Source organism: Thamnophis elegans, chromosome 2 (genome assembly GCF_009769535.1).
Source record: "Thamnophis elegans isolate rThaEle1 chromosome 2, rThaEle1.pri, whole genome shotgun sequence".
NCBI classification, from domain to species: domain Eukaryota; kingdom Metazoa; phylum Chordata; class Lepidosauria; order Squamata; family Colubridae; genus Thamnophis; species Thamnophis elegans.
This window is the reverse complement of record NC_045542.1, coordinates 23,937,172-23,955,563: the sequence shown is the minus strand read 5'-3', so window position 1 is coordinate 23,955,563 and position 18,392 is coordinate 23,937,172. Positions and strand designations below refer to the sequence as shown.

Here is an 18,392-nt window from a genome sequence, read left to right as displayed (position 1 = left end):
ACACACGTTTGGTTGGGGCGGGGAGACATTGTTGGCTAAGGATTTACATTTGATGGATTCTGGGAGATCTATCTTCTCTGCTGTTGTGCCTACCTTATTGAACATCCTTCTGCCTGGAATTAGATTAGTGCCATCTCTTTCGCCGTCTCCCAGAGAATCCAAGATCTGTTCTGATGACTCCATTGTTGGAGGGGGGGGGATTTTTATCCTCTCTTCATCCAAAGTATATTTGTTTTTATGTTTATTTATTACTGTGGCTTTTGGATTTTTAAAATCTGTTTTATATTGGATGTTTTATTTAATGTTGTGCACCAACCAGAGTCCTTTTGAGGGAGATGGGCAGCTATATAAATGTGATTAATAAATAAATTTAAACATTTGTTAGTATGCTTTTCTTCTATCCTAGTGGTAATACTGGGAAGAAACTGGACAAAATTTATTATAAATAACTGTATTTCTGGATTACAGAGGAAAAAGGAGGGCGGCTAACATCTAAAATGAACTGAGTTGGCTGTTCTTGACATATCATGTATCTGTGCAATAACCCTGATAAGTGTTCTGCCGTACAATAGCACTAATAATCAATAGGAGAGCAATGAAACTTGCAAATAGCTAGAAATCTGTCAAAAATGGTGGTCATGTTATAATTTGGTCAGTGCAAGACAAACACACAGGAGGTTCAGTTGAAGATAGCAGATCAATGGAGCAGATCCCACATGGTTCTTCATCGCAGAAGGGACCACTTAATCTGTTCCTTTGCTGACTGCAGTACCTGCAAAAAAAGGGAAGGTAAACATTGGTGGTGGCATGAATTTTTTACACAACTGTCCACCCACATAACTCTTTTACAGAAAAGTATCTCAGAAGAGGGGTTCATAACTAAAGAGACATAAACTAAAGTTGAGAAGGGCAAATCTAGTAATCTATGCACATTCAGTGCAAATGCAAATCCTAAGTCCTAATCAAATAAAATGGGAGTCTACTTTGTCAAAACCACAACTGCCTGATGAAAATCTTTTGTGGGGTTTCAAATTCTGTAATCATATTTCCAAGTTACAACAACTTCGCTCATCCCACAGTGGAGCAGCATCAGATGGAAGAGGGCTATTCAACAAGTCTAAAAATTCAAAGTTTGGGTCATTGAAATGAAAGCAAAGACTAGATGCGCATTTAGTTCTGCATCATGCTTCAAAGCTCACATTTGTGTGATGCAACAGCCCTCATGTCCCTAGGACGCTAGAGGCACACTATCTATCAATGTCTCCAAGAGTAAATTCAAGAAAGGTTCACTGGAAGGAAGAGTCAAGGGCAGCCAGGTACATGGAAAGAGGATATCACGCAAAATGTAAAATACTACAGAAAATCTGACCAGAAGACGTACCTGTGAGACTGTCTGTTCTGTGAGAGGGACATCCTCCCCCTAAAATAGGAAGAAGGAACTCTGTTTGGTGGGATGCAAAATATCTCATTGACTTTTCTAAAAAATAGATCTGATGGACTCCTACTTTTCTGTTCCCAAATCAGAGACTACAACTTGCCACTTAGGCCAATTGCTTATCAAGAGTGCATCCTTTCTTTTCCCCTGCCTCTACAACATTACGTCCCACTTACACACAATCACAGATTGTGGAATTGTGACATCCTTTCATCTGTTGCAAATACAAGCAAGTAACTGTTGCCTCTGCCTGTCAGCCAATTCGGTCAGAAAGCTCCTGCCTACTGGACAGGCTGTCAAGAAAAAAAAGATCAGATAAGGCTCACTTACACGTACGGCAACCCTATGTAGTACTTGCTGGGGATCACTTTCCAAAATCACCCTATAAGAGAGAAAGAAAGAAATGTTCACCAAATTAGCAATAGCAATAGCACTTAGACTTATATACCGCTTCACAGTGTTTTACAGCCCTCTCTAAGCAGTTTACAGAGTCAGCATATTGTCCCCAACAATCTGGATCTTCATTTTACCCACCTCGAAAGGATGGATGCGTCAACCTTGAGCCTGGTGAGAATTGAACTGCCAAACTGCAGGCAGCCAGCAGGCAGCAAAAGTAGCCCACAGTACTGCACTCTAACCCCTGCGCCATCGCAGCTCTTCAACTACAAATTGAACTACATTCTCTGATAGCTCTTGGAAGGGGAGGGGTAGCAAGAGTAACAAAGACTGATATTTCCTGAAACAACCCAAGGCATTTCTTACCATTGAGAATACATATTTCGTCCAGAAGTATGCACAAGATCCGTATACAGGTAAACCCAAATTTGAGCATGAACAGATTTCTCAAGACATTGGACTCACCCCCCATCCACAATTTCATCCGCTGCCAGGAAAAGGCCTTCCATGTTCTCTAGGAGAGCTCGCTTCTCCACATTCTTTCTGCAAGAGATGCCGAACACTAATGAGCTTGGAACTAGGGCACTGGGTACCACTTCAGCCTCTTAAAAGTTTCTAAGGATCAGGACTGGGTTCAAAACTCCTCCTTTATTTAACATGGTGTTTCTCAGCCAGCGATATGGTACCATCAGAAGCAAAAAATTATCTAGATGGAATGAAACTCCTCCCACCCCAGAATGTAAAAAAAGCTTATACGAGAGAGGAAAAGCAGAGTGGGAGGGCAGAACCGCCAGGGTCCAGCTGAGAATGCTGAGACAAATGGAACTAAGTGGCTCTAGGTGAAGCCACCAGTAGCATGAAGCCCCTGCTTTCCCGCCCCCTGAAAACCCTACAACACGGGTGTCGAACTCGATTGCATCATGTGACGTATCGTGACTTTTTTGCCTTTGTGGAGCAAGGATGGGCATGGCCTGCACGTGATGCATTTGGCCCATGGGCCGCCAGTTTAACACCCCTGACCCACATGATGGACCTACCAATTCTCAAACATGCAAATCCACAGATGTGACTCCAGATTATTAATGCAAGTAGCAAGAATACATCCTGAGAGGGTTATCTAATCAAAATCTGGTTATTTCTGAGAAAGAAAATGAGTCGTCTCTAATGAGTTCCCAGTAGACATCTTGCACCTCAGTTCCCATACACCTCAGCTATAGGCAATAAAGAGCTTCTTACCGCAACATCTGACTGAGAGAGTCAAAGAGGCAGTTGAGCACAGCCATTAGCATCAGCTGCAAAGTAAAAGCACATCCATATGATCAACATAAATGCATACACAATGACCCAAAGGCTACATTCATTCTGGAATGTTTGGAGGTTTTTCCCTAGAAAAGATTGGTGTTTTGCTACAAGTCACTAGGGACCAAAGTAGGCCATGGTGTGCCAGAATTGTGCATCTATGTTATGTGCCATTAGTCCTTTCTCTTAAATATATATGAGGTTCTCCGTTTAAAATGGAATAAGAAAGGATAATGATTCAATCTTGCCAAAAGTTCTGTCCAAGGTCAACAGTGTCAGTATTTTGCAGTCTGCAGTCAGTTTTCACACAACCTAAGTTGCCATCATATAACAATGATGGCAACAACATTTTCTTCATGTGGAAGTCAGCAGGGTTGAAATTAGTGGTTCTACTGCAAACAGCTGCTTTGCTCCTAGAACAACATACCTCATTTTCATAGGAGCTGCCAATAACATAAAAATACAGGTCAATGCTGCTCTTATAAACAACAGTCAGGCCTTCTAAGAGGGCAATCTCACCTGGAACAAGAGAGGGTGGGAGAGAGATAATACAACTAAGTTATATTTCCAATCCTGAGTAATGATAATATTCTGATCAGGGGTAAAATCCACTTATGTTTGCTACTGGTTCAGTAGCAATGTGAGTGTGTGTATGCACAGAGCGCGTACCTCTCACGCATGCACAGTGTCAAAAAGGTAAGGTAAGCGAACAGCAGGGGGGGGAGTCAGCTGTGCTGTGTGATTTATATTAGCTAGAAAGCAGGAAATCCTGCTTTCTAGCTAATATACATTGTGTATCACAGCTGCTCGTCGGAAAAATCGGTTTCATTTCTTTAACTACCGGTTCGGGCAAACCAGCAGCATTTTTACTACTGGTTTGGGCAAACTGGTCCGAACCAGTAGCATTTCACCCGATTCTGATACAGTACAGCCACCCTTAACTTTCAAAAGCTGCTTAAAATGTTGCCCCAGAGTTAATGCAGGCTTTTGGGAGAATCTACACTACTATAGTAACAATTGGCTCTTGCTTTAAAAAATTTTTTTAAACTGGACTGCTGTAATAACCTATCAATACTTATATTCATACCAATTTGCAATTAGTGTTATATAAAGAAATTATGTGTTACAGGGTGCAGCATGAATCCACATTCCTGCATCAGCTCACATGCACAAACATGTAGGATGCTTCTCAGGAAACAAGAAATTTGAAAAGAATATCTTATTACAGTCGTGTAATATGTGCTTTTGATTTTATGTAATTGGAGGGAGCAACAAAAAGAAATTTTGTTTCAAAACTGAACCTTGAACAAAATCCAGAGGGGGCTTTAGGGGATAGGTAGGACAATAGTGGTGGACTTCACTTCTCTCAAAGAATTTTCTTTTTCAAAGCAAACTTTAGACTCATGGAATTTAAAGGAGACATTTAAGCCTGAGTCCTAAATGCTCTATGCATGGACTATTATCCAACTGACTGTATCCAATAAAAAAGAACCCAACATCACTTTGAATAGGGTGGTTCTACTGTAAATCTGTTTTTACTCTATTTTCCTGACATTCAACCCAAATGTGCTTTCTGTAACAAGACCACTATTTTGTGTCTTGCACTCTAAGACAATGAAAAGCACATCTTCATTTTCTTCTAGGTCATCCACTTTCCAGAATTTAAAGAACACTGGAATCTTTTCCCTCATACTCAATTTTTCACAGCCAAACATTCCCAGTCTACTCAATCTCTTCTCATAAGAGAGCTACATGGATTGCTTACCCTTGATATAACAAATTTCTCCTAAAAATGAAGTGTAAATTAAAAATAACCTGGGAACTTTTAAAAATCAGCATTCTTAAAAATGTCCTTAAAACTTTATTGTACACATTAATTCTAGTTTTTCCCACTGGTATAGATCTGGCCTTTGGAAATATTAACATTTATTGAAAAATAATTGGTAAATCATGATCCATGGAAAACCTACTATCTGTCCGATGGGTCTTGCTGAAAATATTCTTCTCAAAAGCCTTCTGCTCCTTGACGGTGGGATATGTGTCATCATAATACTAGTACAGGAAAAGAAAGGCTGATTAGCTGAGAGGCAATGAAAGAAAACAAGTGGCCAGATTCAAATGAGACATACAATCATGCTAAAGGCAACTTCATATACTAAAATCAGGAGCAGGGGATCCTGTAAGTTATGGCCGGACCACCATCTCTAGGAAACATGGCAGTTGGGAGTTAATGTAAATTATGAACTCAAGAATATTGAGCGGGCCAATGGTTCCTCATATCTCATTTAACTGCACAGTCTGCCACATCTATTAGCTGTGGAAGGGTATTCTGTTTCTTTAGCATCATAATAAACCTGATAGGCACCTCCCTGTTTTCTACAAATGGGGAACTGAGGCAGATATAAGCAGTGGTGGGATTCAAATAATTTAACAACTATTCTCTGCCCTAATGACCAGCTGGGTAGGCAGGGCTCAGTGGTCATGTGACTGGGTGGGCGTGGCCAACTCAACGTCACTCACATCGATGGGCGCTTCTCCTTAGCTGTTACAATGTAAGAAGGGTTAACCGGAGAGGCAGTTTCTGTAAGCAGGGCAATAAAGATTAGGCTAGAAACAATACCAGAATGTTTCCTTCCTGCCTTCCTTACAGGATTAGCCCTGTGAAGTGGGGAAAAAAACAAAAGGAGATTTCTTCCAACAACCGATTCTCCCAAATAGGTGCGAACTGACTGAATCCCACCACTGGATATAAGGCATTTGAATCTGGGTAGGAGGAAATTGTGCCAAGATCTCATAAATTATCCACCCAAATCAAATGTAGCTGCAGAAACACATTTCCTTCACCCTTCAAGATAGTACACTAGGGCATAAAAAGACATGCTAGCTTCATTAAAAAAGAAAAAAGAAACTATTCTAAACCAGAAAATTTTTAATAGATATAGATTTGGGGAGCTACAGTTTGAGTTCTTAAAACTTTGAATTTTTTCACTCTTTACGGGCCCCATGACTTACCTTAGCAAAAAGTCGGTCTCCATCATTGTCTAAAATCAGAATGGCTTTCACTGTGTAGAGAGATGGTTCCTGGGGGGTGGGAAAAAGTACACATTCACTGTTCCATTCAATTCATGCCAAGTGCAACTCATTTTTTTAACCAGAGTGTGGTGTAGAGATGCACAGAATCACCATCGTAACTTGTTACACTGAACAAAACTACAGTATGTAGATGCTGAGGTGAAATGAAATCCATATTGTGTTGCAAATTTTATTCAGCTATTGTGATAGTAATGAGTTAAGCAAATTAAAACCATAGTAAGGGACCCTGAAACTTCCACACTAACCACTATGGGTCTGATTCCAACGTTTATAGTTCTATATATGTGTTTTCCAACTTCACATAGCGCCTCACAAGGACTAGAAACTTCATTTCTTTTTCTCTAAGATGATGAATTGTTGGAGATCAAATGACATTTTTGTCTGCTACCATTTTATAATGTGAAAAACACATACAGATCTACTGATGAAATAAATCTGTCAGAATATGTCACTCCAGGTCTGCATAACTTACAGTCATTTCAGTCTAATCCAGTCACTTGGTAAGTTATGGTAGCCCATTCAGTAAGTAAGAGTTGCTGGGAATTGGGCAAGTATAAATATAAATGCTGCTACAGTACTACTACTGCTGCTACTACTGCTACTACTGCTGCTGCTGCTGCTACTACTACCACTAATAAAATAGCTGCTGCAAGGAGATCCCAGAGTCTTATTACAAAAAACAAAGGCAAAACAAAATAGCAATAATGGTACATTGAAATATTTACAAGAAATACCATTTGCCAACACATAAGAACTGGTGGGATTATAAAATAGACAAATAGTAGAAAATGAAGATGTTAAAGTGCTCTGGGACTTTAGAATTCAGACAGACAAACACCTGCCATTCAACACCCTTAACAATTGTTGATAAGAAAGACAAAAAACCTCTGGACAGTGGATGCTGCAGTACCTGGAGATAGCAGAAGAGAAACAACTGGAGAAAAATCACAAAATATAAAGACCTGCAAATAGCACAACTGTGACAAAAGAAAGCAAAGGTAGTAGTCATAGGTGCCTTGGGTGTAATCTGAAAACATGAGCGCCCTTGGAATTGACAAAATCGCCATCAGTCAACTGCAAAAGGCAACTACGTTTGAAAGCACTTACATACATCCTGTGATGATACCTTTAACACTATCAAACAATAACATCTGCCTATGACAGGTCCTTGGGGAAAGGTTCAATAGGTGGGTAAAAACACCCTCCAGTCTCAATCTCTGGTTGTCTGTGTGACCAACCATAATGTAATAATTAGGGGACATGGAATGTTTCAACCGCACCAGACAGTTGAAGAAGAGAAAAGGGCACTGGAAGACTCTCTGAAGGACTGCGAAGAAGATGCACTGAAGTTAGTACATCATTAGAGCTTACTGAATATCAAAGAGGCCAAACAGGCCTGTAGGAAACTCCAAATGAAGAACAAAATAGAGACATGCATGGCAAGTATTACATAGTCAATGTACTCCTCCAGAATACAGACTGGTCTTACCTTAATGTACTATATTATGTATATGTCCTTCCCAGATCAACTTTTGGGGATTTTTGCTCACTAACCATCTATCTTGAACTGGAGATAGAAATACTGTCCCTCCCTCCTTTCTCTCTATTTCTCTCAAGCAGACAATCACCTAATAATTGCGAAGAAGAGAGGATTTCCGTTGTACCTGCAAAAATTTCACCTTTAAGAAGTTCTTGGAGCCTCTGCCTTTTTATGAGAGAAGTAGTAAGATAAGACCATAAATTTTGCAGATTGCTCCTTGACTAAAAACAAGCGAAGGTGCCGTTCTCAACTCAATAGCAGAACTAAATGTGGTTTAGTCGAATATCAGCTTGTCAGAGCTATGACCAGTTATAGCTTCCATCGTAAGTCAATATGCAACATAAAACTTTCCAGCTCAATCCTGACATACAGAGTCAAACATATGGGAAACATGGACCGCTTTCTTGCCATGTTTAGAGCTTAATGACACATCCTAACAGGATTCAGACAAGAGAGGCTGTAGCTGCATGGTGGATCACATCCTCTGCCTAAAGAAGAACTCAAGACAAAATTCCTGGTGAGCTTCAAGATAGGCTTAATAAAAATCCTATCAAACATCAACAGTTGGGCTTGGCATAAATCAGCTCCCCAAATTCCATTTTTCCCCCTGATGGATGCTAAAAAGCTCTCGAGACAAAGTTCTGTGATGCACTGACTTCCATGTAGCCACAGTCAAAGTGTATAACAGAACTTCACCTCAAGCGCTACAACAGGTCCTCTCTGGGGGCAGAAGACCATCTGTGGAACAGACCTGCATACACCAAGCTAAAGCCTGATTCCCCATTCTGAGCCACTGTGCTACTGATATGGTTAAAGGCCAAGAAAGCAGGGAGAATGCTTCTTCCTAAGTTTTATGAAACAAGGATTCCTGATGACTATAGAAGTGGGCAACACTATTCTTCTTAAGATTGAGCCTGAAGCCATCACAAAACAAAGTCTAGAATTTAAAACAAGTGAATTTAAAACAAATGATGGTCTTTTGCAGAGCAACCTACCAGCATTTCATGGTATTCGATAACAAGCTGAATATTATCTCTAGTCCTACAGTGTCCAGCAATTCTGCTTGTACAGGACCCATATTTGTTACTAGGCAACCCAAAGAACTAGAACTTAGAAATTGTTACAATACTCAACACTTCTCAATGCAGAGGCTTTTTATTTATCTAGGGAATTCTATGAATTGTGCAATTACTGAGAGGTCTTAGATCAGAAAACCAATAGATCAGCCATGTTGGATGACTTATTGCTATCATATCATATTGTTCCAAACTATATTTTCAAGTCACGCAAAGCAAGGTTGAGAACAAACCTGACAGGCTAACTTCTTTGTCGATTGAACACATACTCTCATACAAGATTTGCAAGAATAATTTGCTATAAACAAATGGGATGCAAGGACTGGGAATGCAAAGGTTTTCCATTTGAAGAGGGAAACATGAAAAAACTGCCAGTTTCCATAGGAAGGTAGAGAATTTTTCCCCCCAGGATTCCTCTTTGGCTGGCTCATCCATTCTCAGAGAGAAATGATCATCAACAGAGAAAATTCAAATATTTTTTTAATTCTCTTCATTCCTACTCACACATGCACAAATTCATCTCACAAACATAGGAGGCAGAAATGTTGTAGGAATTTTCCTCCCTTTCTATAATATTTCACTTTATGTGCACAGATCTCAATGTGAGAGATCTCTGTTTTGCAGCAAGATGGGGTATCTGAATTCTGCACTGAAGCTCTTAGAAACTGCAAGTACAACAGTACAAATACCTAAAGCTATGCAACCAATGACCAATGTAAATATATCAGAACTATTGAGTTACCTGATCTAATCCAGATTGAATGCTGCCACAAATATGGTCTGGAACTCACATTAGTTTTATTTCCAGGAAGAGAAAAACAGATGCTCACCATATATTATTAAAGTAGAATTTATACATCTCTTTAGCAAAGAGACTGGTTTATATTGGAGAGAAAACAATTAAACAAAGTTTAAATCTATAATGAGCATTAACTGGAAGGTCAGAAGTGGTGTATTTTTTTCACTGAAGCCTTCCTGTTCAAGCCAAAGGCTGCCTTGAGCAATCAACCATTTGAACAAGACATTAAGAGTTACTGCATAGTTTATTCTGATCATTTAATTCTGAAGTTTCAATAAATTAAAGTCCAGTCAATTAAACTAGGTGTGCAGTGGCCCAGATGGTCAGCACGATAGCAGCAGTACTGCCATAAAGATTTTACAGCTGCCAAGATCCCCGAGGAAGGAGTGTGTTTGGAAAGGGAGAGAAGGTAGGAAGAATTATATATGTGTTTGTTTTATTTGCAAAAGACATTTGGAAAGCTGCAGGGAGGAGGCAGAGCCATTTCCACTGAAGTTTACAGAAAGGCAATATAGCCCACATGCAAGGTAATGAAAAAATGAGAAAAGATATTGTTAGAATCAAATGGGCCCAACTCAGACCTTTTCCAAGTTAGGTAATCAATGTGAAGAAAGTGACACTTTTTCAAAAGAAAAATAAACTTACTTGCATTCTTTTCCTCAACACTATCAATGCTGCCATTCATAAGAGACAAAAGTTAAATCTCTTCTGCTATAGATGATGATGGTTGGGCATTTTTTTCTATCTAAACTATAGTTAGTTAGATTCAAGAAAAAACTAATCTTGTTCTGTAATCCCCACTGATATTCATAGCCCTAAAGCCATTCGGAGCCATTATAGAATCCATCAGATTAGGGAAAGTTGTTTTATAAACTTGAGAATGTGAACAATCTACTCTGATAAGCATTATGAAGGATTTTTGGAGTGGGTGTGGTTATGCAATATGCTTTATAATCCAACCTCATGTGACTGACACTCACAAATAACTCCTGCTGAGATCCATCTCAAATGCGTGGAATGTAGGTTTATAGCTTTATTATCTTTTGATAGCATACAATTGTTGCTTTGTGTGCTTCATATTTTGTCTTGCAAAACACCCTCATCTGTATTATTAGAAATGGAGAGTGGGGAGAAATGGCAACTTTTATTTTATTGATAAAATATATAGTCTATGTTCCTATTAGCAATATTGCTCAAGGCAGCTTACAATATGAAAATGGATGGTAAAATATAAAGAGTAACACATAAAAGTCAATCAGACACATATATTCTTTAAAAATGCAGCATGCATCCATTAATCCCTCTGTGAATAGCTTAAAAGCCCACTGCATGTCTCAATAAAAATCTACTTGCTTATCAAAATAGACAAGTGATTTAGTTAAACTGCCTTGTCTTGGCCAAGGGATTCAGATCTGTCACCCAGAAAGCCCCCTCTCACATTCGTAGTAAACATAGATCAGATGATGATGTAATGCAAAAAAGGACCGCTTCTGAATACATTAATACCCAGACATCCTCTCAAAGGCAAGAAGATGGTCTTCCAGCTACTCTGATCCCAAGGCATACTGAGTTTTATCGTTTATTTTAAAAAAACCACTGAACTGTGCCCTCAATGGTTGATGGAGCTTATTAAAAGCACCATAGTCAACAGTCCAGCACTGTGAACCACCTGAGGTTCCTGATCACTTTTTAAGTAGAAAATGTCAGAGCTCCCGAACAGGGATGCAAAACACTTGTGTCACCATGGCTAGTATGGATCTTGCCAAAAATGTATGTACGGTAGTTGATATATTATCTTTAGATGTGCCAACCAATTCTAGCCACCAAACTGCAAACCATATCTTCAGGAAGCAATATTATTTTATCCAAGAAAGTTGTTCTAACATGGTTAATGTAGTGATTCTCAAAAACTGTCCCCCTCAGTACATGTTAGAACAGTTCAGTCAGGATGTAATTGAAGAACATTTATCGATTTTATCTTCATGCACATAGCACAAAGATGTCTGAAAATAGCCTAAGAGATCTCTGAGGTGGCCATACCGTGGCCCCATTTTTATTCAGAAATTCAATCAGTTTCTAGGCTGTGACTTTGCATCTCAAGATATTTTTTTATAAGCAGCAGTTTCTTTTTCATCATAGTCTCAAGTAGATTATACCATCTCCAGACAGAGTATTAGCTTCCCACAGTTCCAAAATGAAGGATAAGAATCATCTGCTTTTTACAACCTAAATAAAACAAAATGGTATTTGAACATGAATATTTTATTTATTAGTTTTATTAAGTTTGCTTGTTGTCCACCTCGCTGCAAGGTGACTTACAATTTAATTTTTTTCTTTTGAAAAATTAAAAATCAACTCAATTCTGGATTATTTATGTAATTTTCTAAAGTGATATTAAACCATAGGTAATTAAATATAAAATGAGAATAACAAAACAACCTCCTGACAGATTTACTGTAATATTGGATGGACTAAGGTTTTCAGCATGTAATGGCTCTATATAAAACCACTGCTCACATGAATGTCAGTTACCATCATAATACAGTAGAAAAAGGCAGGTTCAAAATGGTCTACCCACAGGCAACTTCATTTTCTCTGTGCATAATTAAGAATGTTGGAACATTTTTTTCACCAAGAAGCATTGTTGACTATTTAAAACATATTTCCTATTTTAACCTCATAGCATTCCATGCGGTCAGATTATCTTGAAATGACAGGTTTAAGATCCCTGATACGGCATCATGTGCATCAGAAACAAATTAAAAAGTAAAAAATCCTCATGCTACTTAGATTTTGTTTTCAACCCTTTTGCAGCCTGCCAAGAGAAAAGGAGGACATACATTTAATAAAATGAGTCATTTAGTGAGCTACATAACTAAAAGGATTATACCCAATGGTGGGATTCAATTTTTTTTACTACCAGTTCTCTGGGCATGGCTTTTAGAGGGGAAGGATACTGCAAAATCCCCATTCCCTCCCCACTCTCAAAATTTCTGCTACCGGTTCTCCAGAAACTGTCAGAACTGGCTGATTACCACCTCTGATTATACCTCTCTAAACCATTCAGTTTAAACTGAATTAAACCGTTCAGGACTGTTTAGAACTAAATTGAAGCATAAATCTAGAATACTATTCAGTTAAACAAGCAGGAAAACTAAGTAGCTGAGCCATTTAGCCTTACCAAGTCTTGAAGTCACTGAAGTAATGCACATTAACATATATGCAGTGGATCCCAACTTTTTCTTGGATATATTACAAAAAGGAATAGATGGGGCTATACCAGAAACTTTCATTTCATTTATATTTAATTGAAATTAATTATACTTACCATGATTACTTTCTAATTATGTATTTAATCACTTATCCTACCACATTAAAAGTTATAATGTGATAGCAAGTTTGGGAATTTTCTGCAGGCACAAGTAACTCTGAGCCTCAGGCAGTACATCTCTAATTTAAAAGATGTGGGTATAACACCAGCAAGTCCAGAGTTTAAGATTACAGAAGGTAATGAAACCAAAATGGCTTATGTCCTTTATAAGTCAATAAATGAAGCTAGTTTATAAGAGACTGACCTCATGCATCCTTTTAATGCAGGTTCTCGAAACATTGCTGTGTAAAGTTTACAACCAAATCAGCCCACTTTCCCCCCCCCCAAAGAAAAGCTAGCATTATTGGGTACCAGCAAAATCGAAAACATTAATTTTCTGTCTCAAACACTAATCTTCCTTGCCATTATCTCCCAGGATAACCCAGGTGAGGAGTAAGAGAATCAGAGTTAGAAGGGGCCCGTTAAACCATCAAGTTGGATCTCCTGCTTGGTTCAGGAATTTAAATTACCGCATCCCAGACATGCAGCATGAACACAGTAAGGAGACCCCACCAGTTTCCTGGGTAACTGTTGTCAGTATCAACTATTCTTACTCACTGGAAGTTTTTTCTATCTTTCAAGTGAAATCTGACTTTCTCCATCTTAAAATTATTACTCCACTTTCGGTACTGTGGAATAAAAAATAAAAGTTCTTGTGCTGCTTCTATACATCAGCCTTTCAAGCTATTTCAGGAATGCTGTCATGCCCCTTATCACTTTTCAACATCTTTCAGTCTTTTCCCATAGCGGCCTATACTTTTTCATCCCCTGATTATGCCTTTCTCTGATCCTGTTGAATTTTTTTCCCTGGATCCTTTTTAAAGCATAGTACTTAGAATTAAGCATAATAGTTGAGGTGAGGTCGGACCAATGGAGATTAGAGTACAACAATTATTTATGTGATTTGCAAAGTGGGCTTCAGTTCACAGAGCTTTTAAAAAAGCATTTCCTTGGTTTGCAGACACAGCACTCATTTTAAGTTTGCAATCGACATTTTAAAACCATGCAACTTCTAAATGCACTCACTTCTTTTAAATTGCATCAGTATTTTCAGCTCCATTTCTTTGGCCTCTTGTGACTGTTTTGAATATTATTTCTATTTTCCAGGTCAGCCTAGATTCTCAACTAATTTTTTGCTCATGGAACCCTTCTGAACCACATTTACCACTGTGATCTCTCACAGTCAATTTGCTATCTGCGCCGTTTATTAATCTGTATCGTATACTGTACTACAAACTATAGCGATTTTCATTGATTATACTGCTGAAATTAGCAGAGATACTGAAATGTGAGGATCATGACAAATACTTTGCTGTTACATTTAAATAGTTCTCTCAGAAATTTTACGTGGCTCCCTAGAAATATGGCGTGACTTCATCAGGGACCATAGGGCTCATGTTGAGAATCACTGCTACAGAGTAGTATTATTTAACCTTTTTGCTCTCAGGACCCCATCCCATATTATGGACGACCCCAAACAGCTTTTGTTTATAAACTGACGCATTCACAGAACATTTATCGAGTCATGTAAAAATAACAGTATTAAATCCATCAGATTATTAATATAAATGTTTCAGGAAAAATATTATTTAGAAATAAAAATAGCGAGAAGCGTGACATTATCTTTCATTTTTCTTCAAATACCTTTCAATATAATATCTGGCAAATAATTGTTATTTTAGCTATGGCATTCAATTTTATGTTACAATATCCCACTAATGCTTCAATAGTTTGCTAGCTAGAATAGGTGCTCATAAGAAACACTAATTTCTGCACCTCATCCTATCTGTTTCTCAGAAAAAATCTCAATTGGACCCAAGTGCAAAGTTAAATGTTTGGCAATAATAAAGAGGAAAAGAATGTGAGATCATTAAAAACATCTTGGTTTCTCAAACAACTCAAATCATCCCTACCCAAAAGAACTCCACCAGGAAGTGTGGTTTTTTGCAAAACAATTTTTTTATTGATACTAGTTGTCATTGTTATTACTGTGTATTACTGTTCTCTTAAGCCAGAGCAAGGTAACCCACTATTTTAAAATTCTGCTAAGAGATCTGAAGTAGAATTTCTGACTCCCTGCTGTTCAACAAGAGCAGGTAGAGGCATCTGCCTACTTTTGGTTATTAAGGAGGATCAGGCTTGGCTGGTTCCTTGATGTGAGACCATTAGAGGAAATTGCATGCTATAATAGGAAGTCAGAAAAGTCTACCTCCACCTCAAAAATTATTTCCACCCCATTGCCAAGAATATTATATGGTCATATCCATGAAATCAACAGAAATCAAGCTTGACTTGAGGCATTTTACCTACACTTAAATGTATTGCCAAGACTTGCCAATCATGATCTCCAAGACAAATTCCTAGTCCTATCATTCTTTAATTCTATGTCCTTTGTATTACTTTGAGACATTATCTGATAGATACTTAGATTTTCATTATTATCTCACATATCTAACATCTACTAACCCTGCTTTATAAAACTGTAATTGTTGCCCCCTAAAAAACAGACCTTCCCAGCATTAATGTTATTAGGCCATGGGGATAAATTCTGGTATTTTTCATTTCACTATAAGCGTAGTAAATATTAAGAAAAAGAAGTTGGGATGTACAAGAGTCAACATTTGAAAATCATAAATAAAATTTAATGAGGTAGTTGGTCATATTAGAAGCAGATTCAAAATGTCTTCAAATGCTACAAATTATAAATTATTCCATCTATTATTACAACTGTATGCCATAATATTTTTCCCTTCAAACATGAAAATACATTCCAGCACCTACAAAATATCAAGCACCTTAAAAGAGCATCTTGTTGATTTTGTATTTGTATTAATGGCATGTTATGTATTTGAAATGTGGCTGACTGACAAAGAGGTGAATACATACTGGTTCTCCACTGTTCAGAATAAGGCCAACGCCACAGGGTTGGGGAACTTATTGAGCACCCCAAGATTTCGACCCAAGCCTGCAAAACAATTTATAAAGCATAGAGATTCCAACTGAAAGTTACTCTCAGCAGGATGTATTTTCAGAAGCTGTCAAGATTTCAACTAAGATTGTGCTCAACAGGATTCCAAAATTTCAAATGCAAACGTATGAGATGCATGTGATTTCATAATAACCCATGTTGTAGTACAATTGTAGATACTTAGTCAGCAGTCAGTTCCACATTTTACATGATATGTTATGCATACTCATGGAAAATCAAATTTCACTCCAACCCTTCTGAAAAGAACAAGAACGATACTGTTTTCAAATGAAACTTCACAAAGTATGTTGTTGTCAGGTTTCTCATTACCAATCTATCAATAAATGGTAGCAGAAGGTGGAACTCTTTGTAAAATTTGTGGTGTATCATAGGAATATGATTGATCATGATAATAAATAATTTGCTGGACTGGATTTGACTGGATTGAGCAAGGCTGCTATTTCTTATCTGTGAAAGATTAGATCACCATTTTCTAGTAGGTTCCAGTGTAGATGTATTATGGGAAGTTTAGCAGGAAATTTTTCCCATTGTTCATTTGTATTTTTATCTGTCCTGGAGCTGTTAGGTAGCTGACCTCTGCGAAGTGAGAGTTGGATATTTTACTTTGAATTGGAGACTTCAATTGTCTTCCTGTGATATCAAGATATTGTACTCACCAGATGCTCTCAAATGTTTGGGGCAGAGATACACATCCTTTCATGGGATAAAGAGTTGTTGGCTTTTGAAAGGGGCACACGCTCCATAATGGAAACTGGGTCAGATGAATAAAATACTGTGAAAATGCTTTGTACCTTATAAATTAAAAATTACAGTGTCTCCTTGATTGCAGTGTGTATAAATCAAAAAAAGTAAATTAATATAGCAGCGCTTTTTGAAAATGCTTTTGAGGGCTGGTTTAGAGTCTTGATTGTTTTCCATATGGAATGAACATAAACTTTTTTTTTGTATCGGGACAAACCTGCATAAAAGTTTTCTTTCAGTTTAATTTTACAAATACCGCAAAGACACTGACGAATCCTGTAAGACCTATTGTGGCCTTGTAGCAACACTGCAGATCATATTCAGAGCCAGCTGTTTTGCGGCTCATCTCAAAGAAGTTCCTTGGAAATATTATTTTCACAACCTTCCTGGTTTAAGAAGTAATTCTGTAATCAAATATATTTCTGTGAAAAGAAATGCTCCTTAAAGCCAGGTCAGCAGCAAACAGTTAAGAAATAGGAGTACAAGAGTGCTTTTCTTCAGTAGAAGTCCTACTTTATCCATCTGGAAATGGAAACGAAAGCTTTAACTCGGCTTTTTGTCCTTTCCTTGATTAAATTCATAGATGGAACAGCAACCACTGCATTTTTTTTCTATAAAAGAGAGAGCTGATTTGTCCCACGTTTCTGCGGCGTGGCCAGAGAAGACTAGACAGGGACTTTCCTTGCTCTGTCCCATCCTGACTGGTGTGTCAACCAGCACCTGGAGTTTCTCTCAGCCTGCCGTGCCCTCTCCGCCATATGGACCGGCCCAGCCTCCCTGCGTCTTCTCGGGTGGCCGGGCCCGGACTCCCTCCAGAGGAGCTCAAGCCCAGGCCCAAAAGCACCCCAGCAGCAACCGACTAGCTCCGCCCCGCCCACCTGCCCATCTCCATGGTAACAGGCGCGCACCCCAGCAATTCTCCCTCTCCCCTCTCTTGCCCCTCTGGCTCCTACCAGGATCAGCGCCTCCATCTTGGTCGCCCCGATGCCGACGTGGAGCACAAGCCGCGGCTGCCCAGCATTGGCTGGCTCCATGCCAATCTGTTCATTAGACCACGCCTCCACCTTTCTAAGTGACCGCTCATTGGCTAAGTCGCTTCTTCCTCGTCTAACCTGCGCATCCCATTTTCCTACCTCCTTTTTTAGCCAAGGCTACCTTTTGCGAATTTCTAACATGGGGCGTGACGCACCTTGAAGACCCTCCCACATCTGTGATTCGAAGATAAAGCTGCCGCTCACCTTGCCACGGATCGATGCCGAGGAAGGCGGGCACCGGAAGTGTGACTGTTTCCATGGTGAAGGAGAAAGCTGTTAGGCCGTAATTATTGGCCAGATGCGATCACATGATCGGAGAAAGATCTTCTTTTCTTGCAAATGGGGAAATAGAGTTTTATTCGTTTTCAAGGAAGGATTTCATTTCTTTTAACGCGGAGGTTGTATGAAGGGTTGTCACGGAAATTCAATGGAAGCCTTTGGCACGATCCCGTTATTAGGATTTCAACTATATTGGGAGTTTGGGGAAGAAGTCGCACGGACGAGCAAGCAAAGTGCAACTAGAGAAAATAGTGTTCGTCGGTGGTAACGAAAGCAGCGAAGAGACTTGTGGCATTTTAAAGGCGAAAGCATTTGTTATGACATCGGTTTTCATCAGCCAA

General features: G+C 38.8%; 1 protein-coding gene across 1 annotated transcript; it reads right to left on the bottom strand.

Annotated features, from left to right (window-relative positions):
* Window positions 1-391: 391 nt before the first annotated feature.
* Window positions 392-17,827, bottom strand: COPZ1 (COPI coat complex subunit zeta 1). Its single transcript, XM_032211038.1, has 9 exons — window positions 17,692-17,827; window positions 6,143-6,211; window positions 5,101-5,182; window positions 3,558-3,649; window positions 3,068-3,123; window positions 2,297-2,374; window positions 1,766-1,817; window positions 1,382-1,420; window positions 392-772 (listed from the first exon to the last, which is right to left on the bottom strand). Exons 1-9 carry the CDS (start codon window positions 17,770-17,772, stop codon window positions 725-727), a joined length of 597 nt encoding a protein of 198 aa, XP_032066929.1. The 5' UTR covers window positions 17,773-17,827; the 3' UTR covers window positions 392-724.
* Window positions 17,828-18,392: the final 565 nt, after the last annotated feature.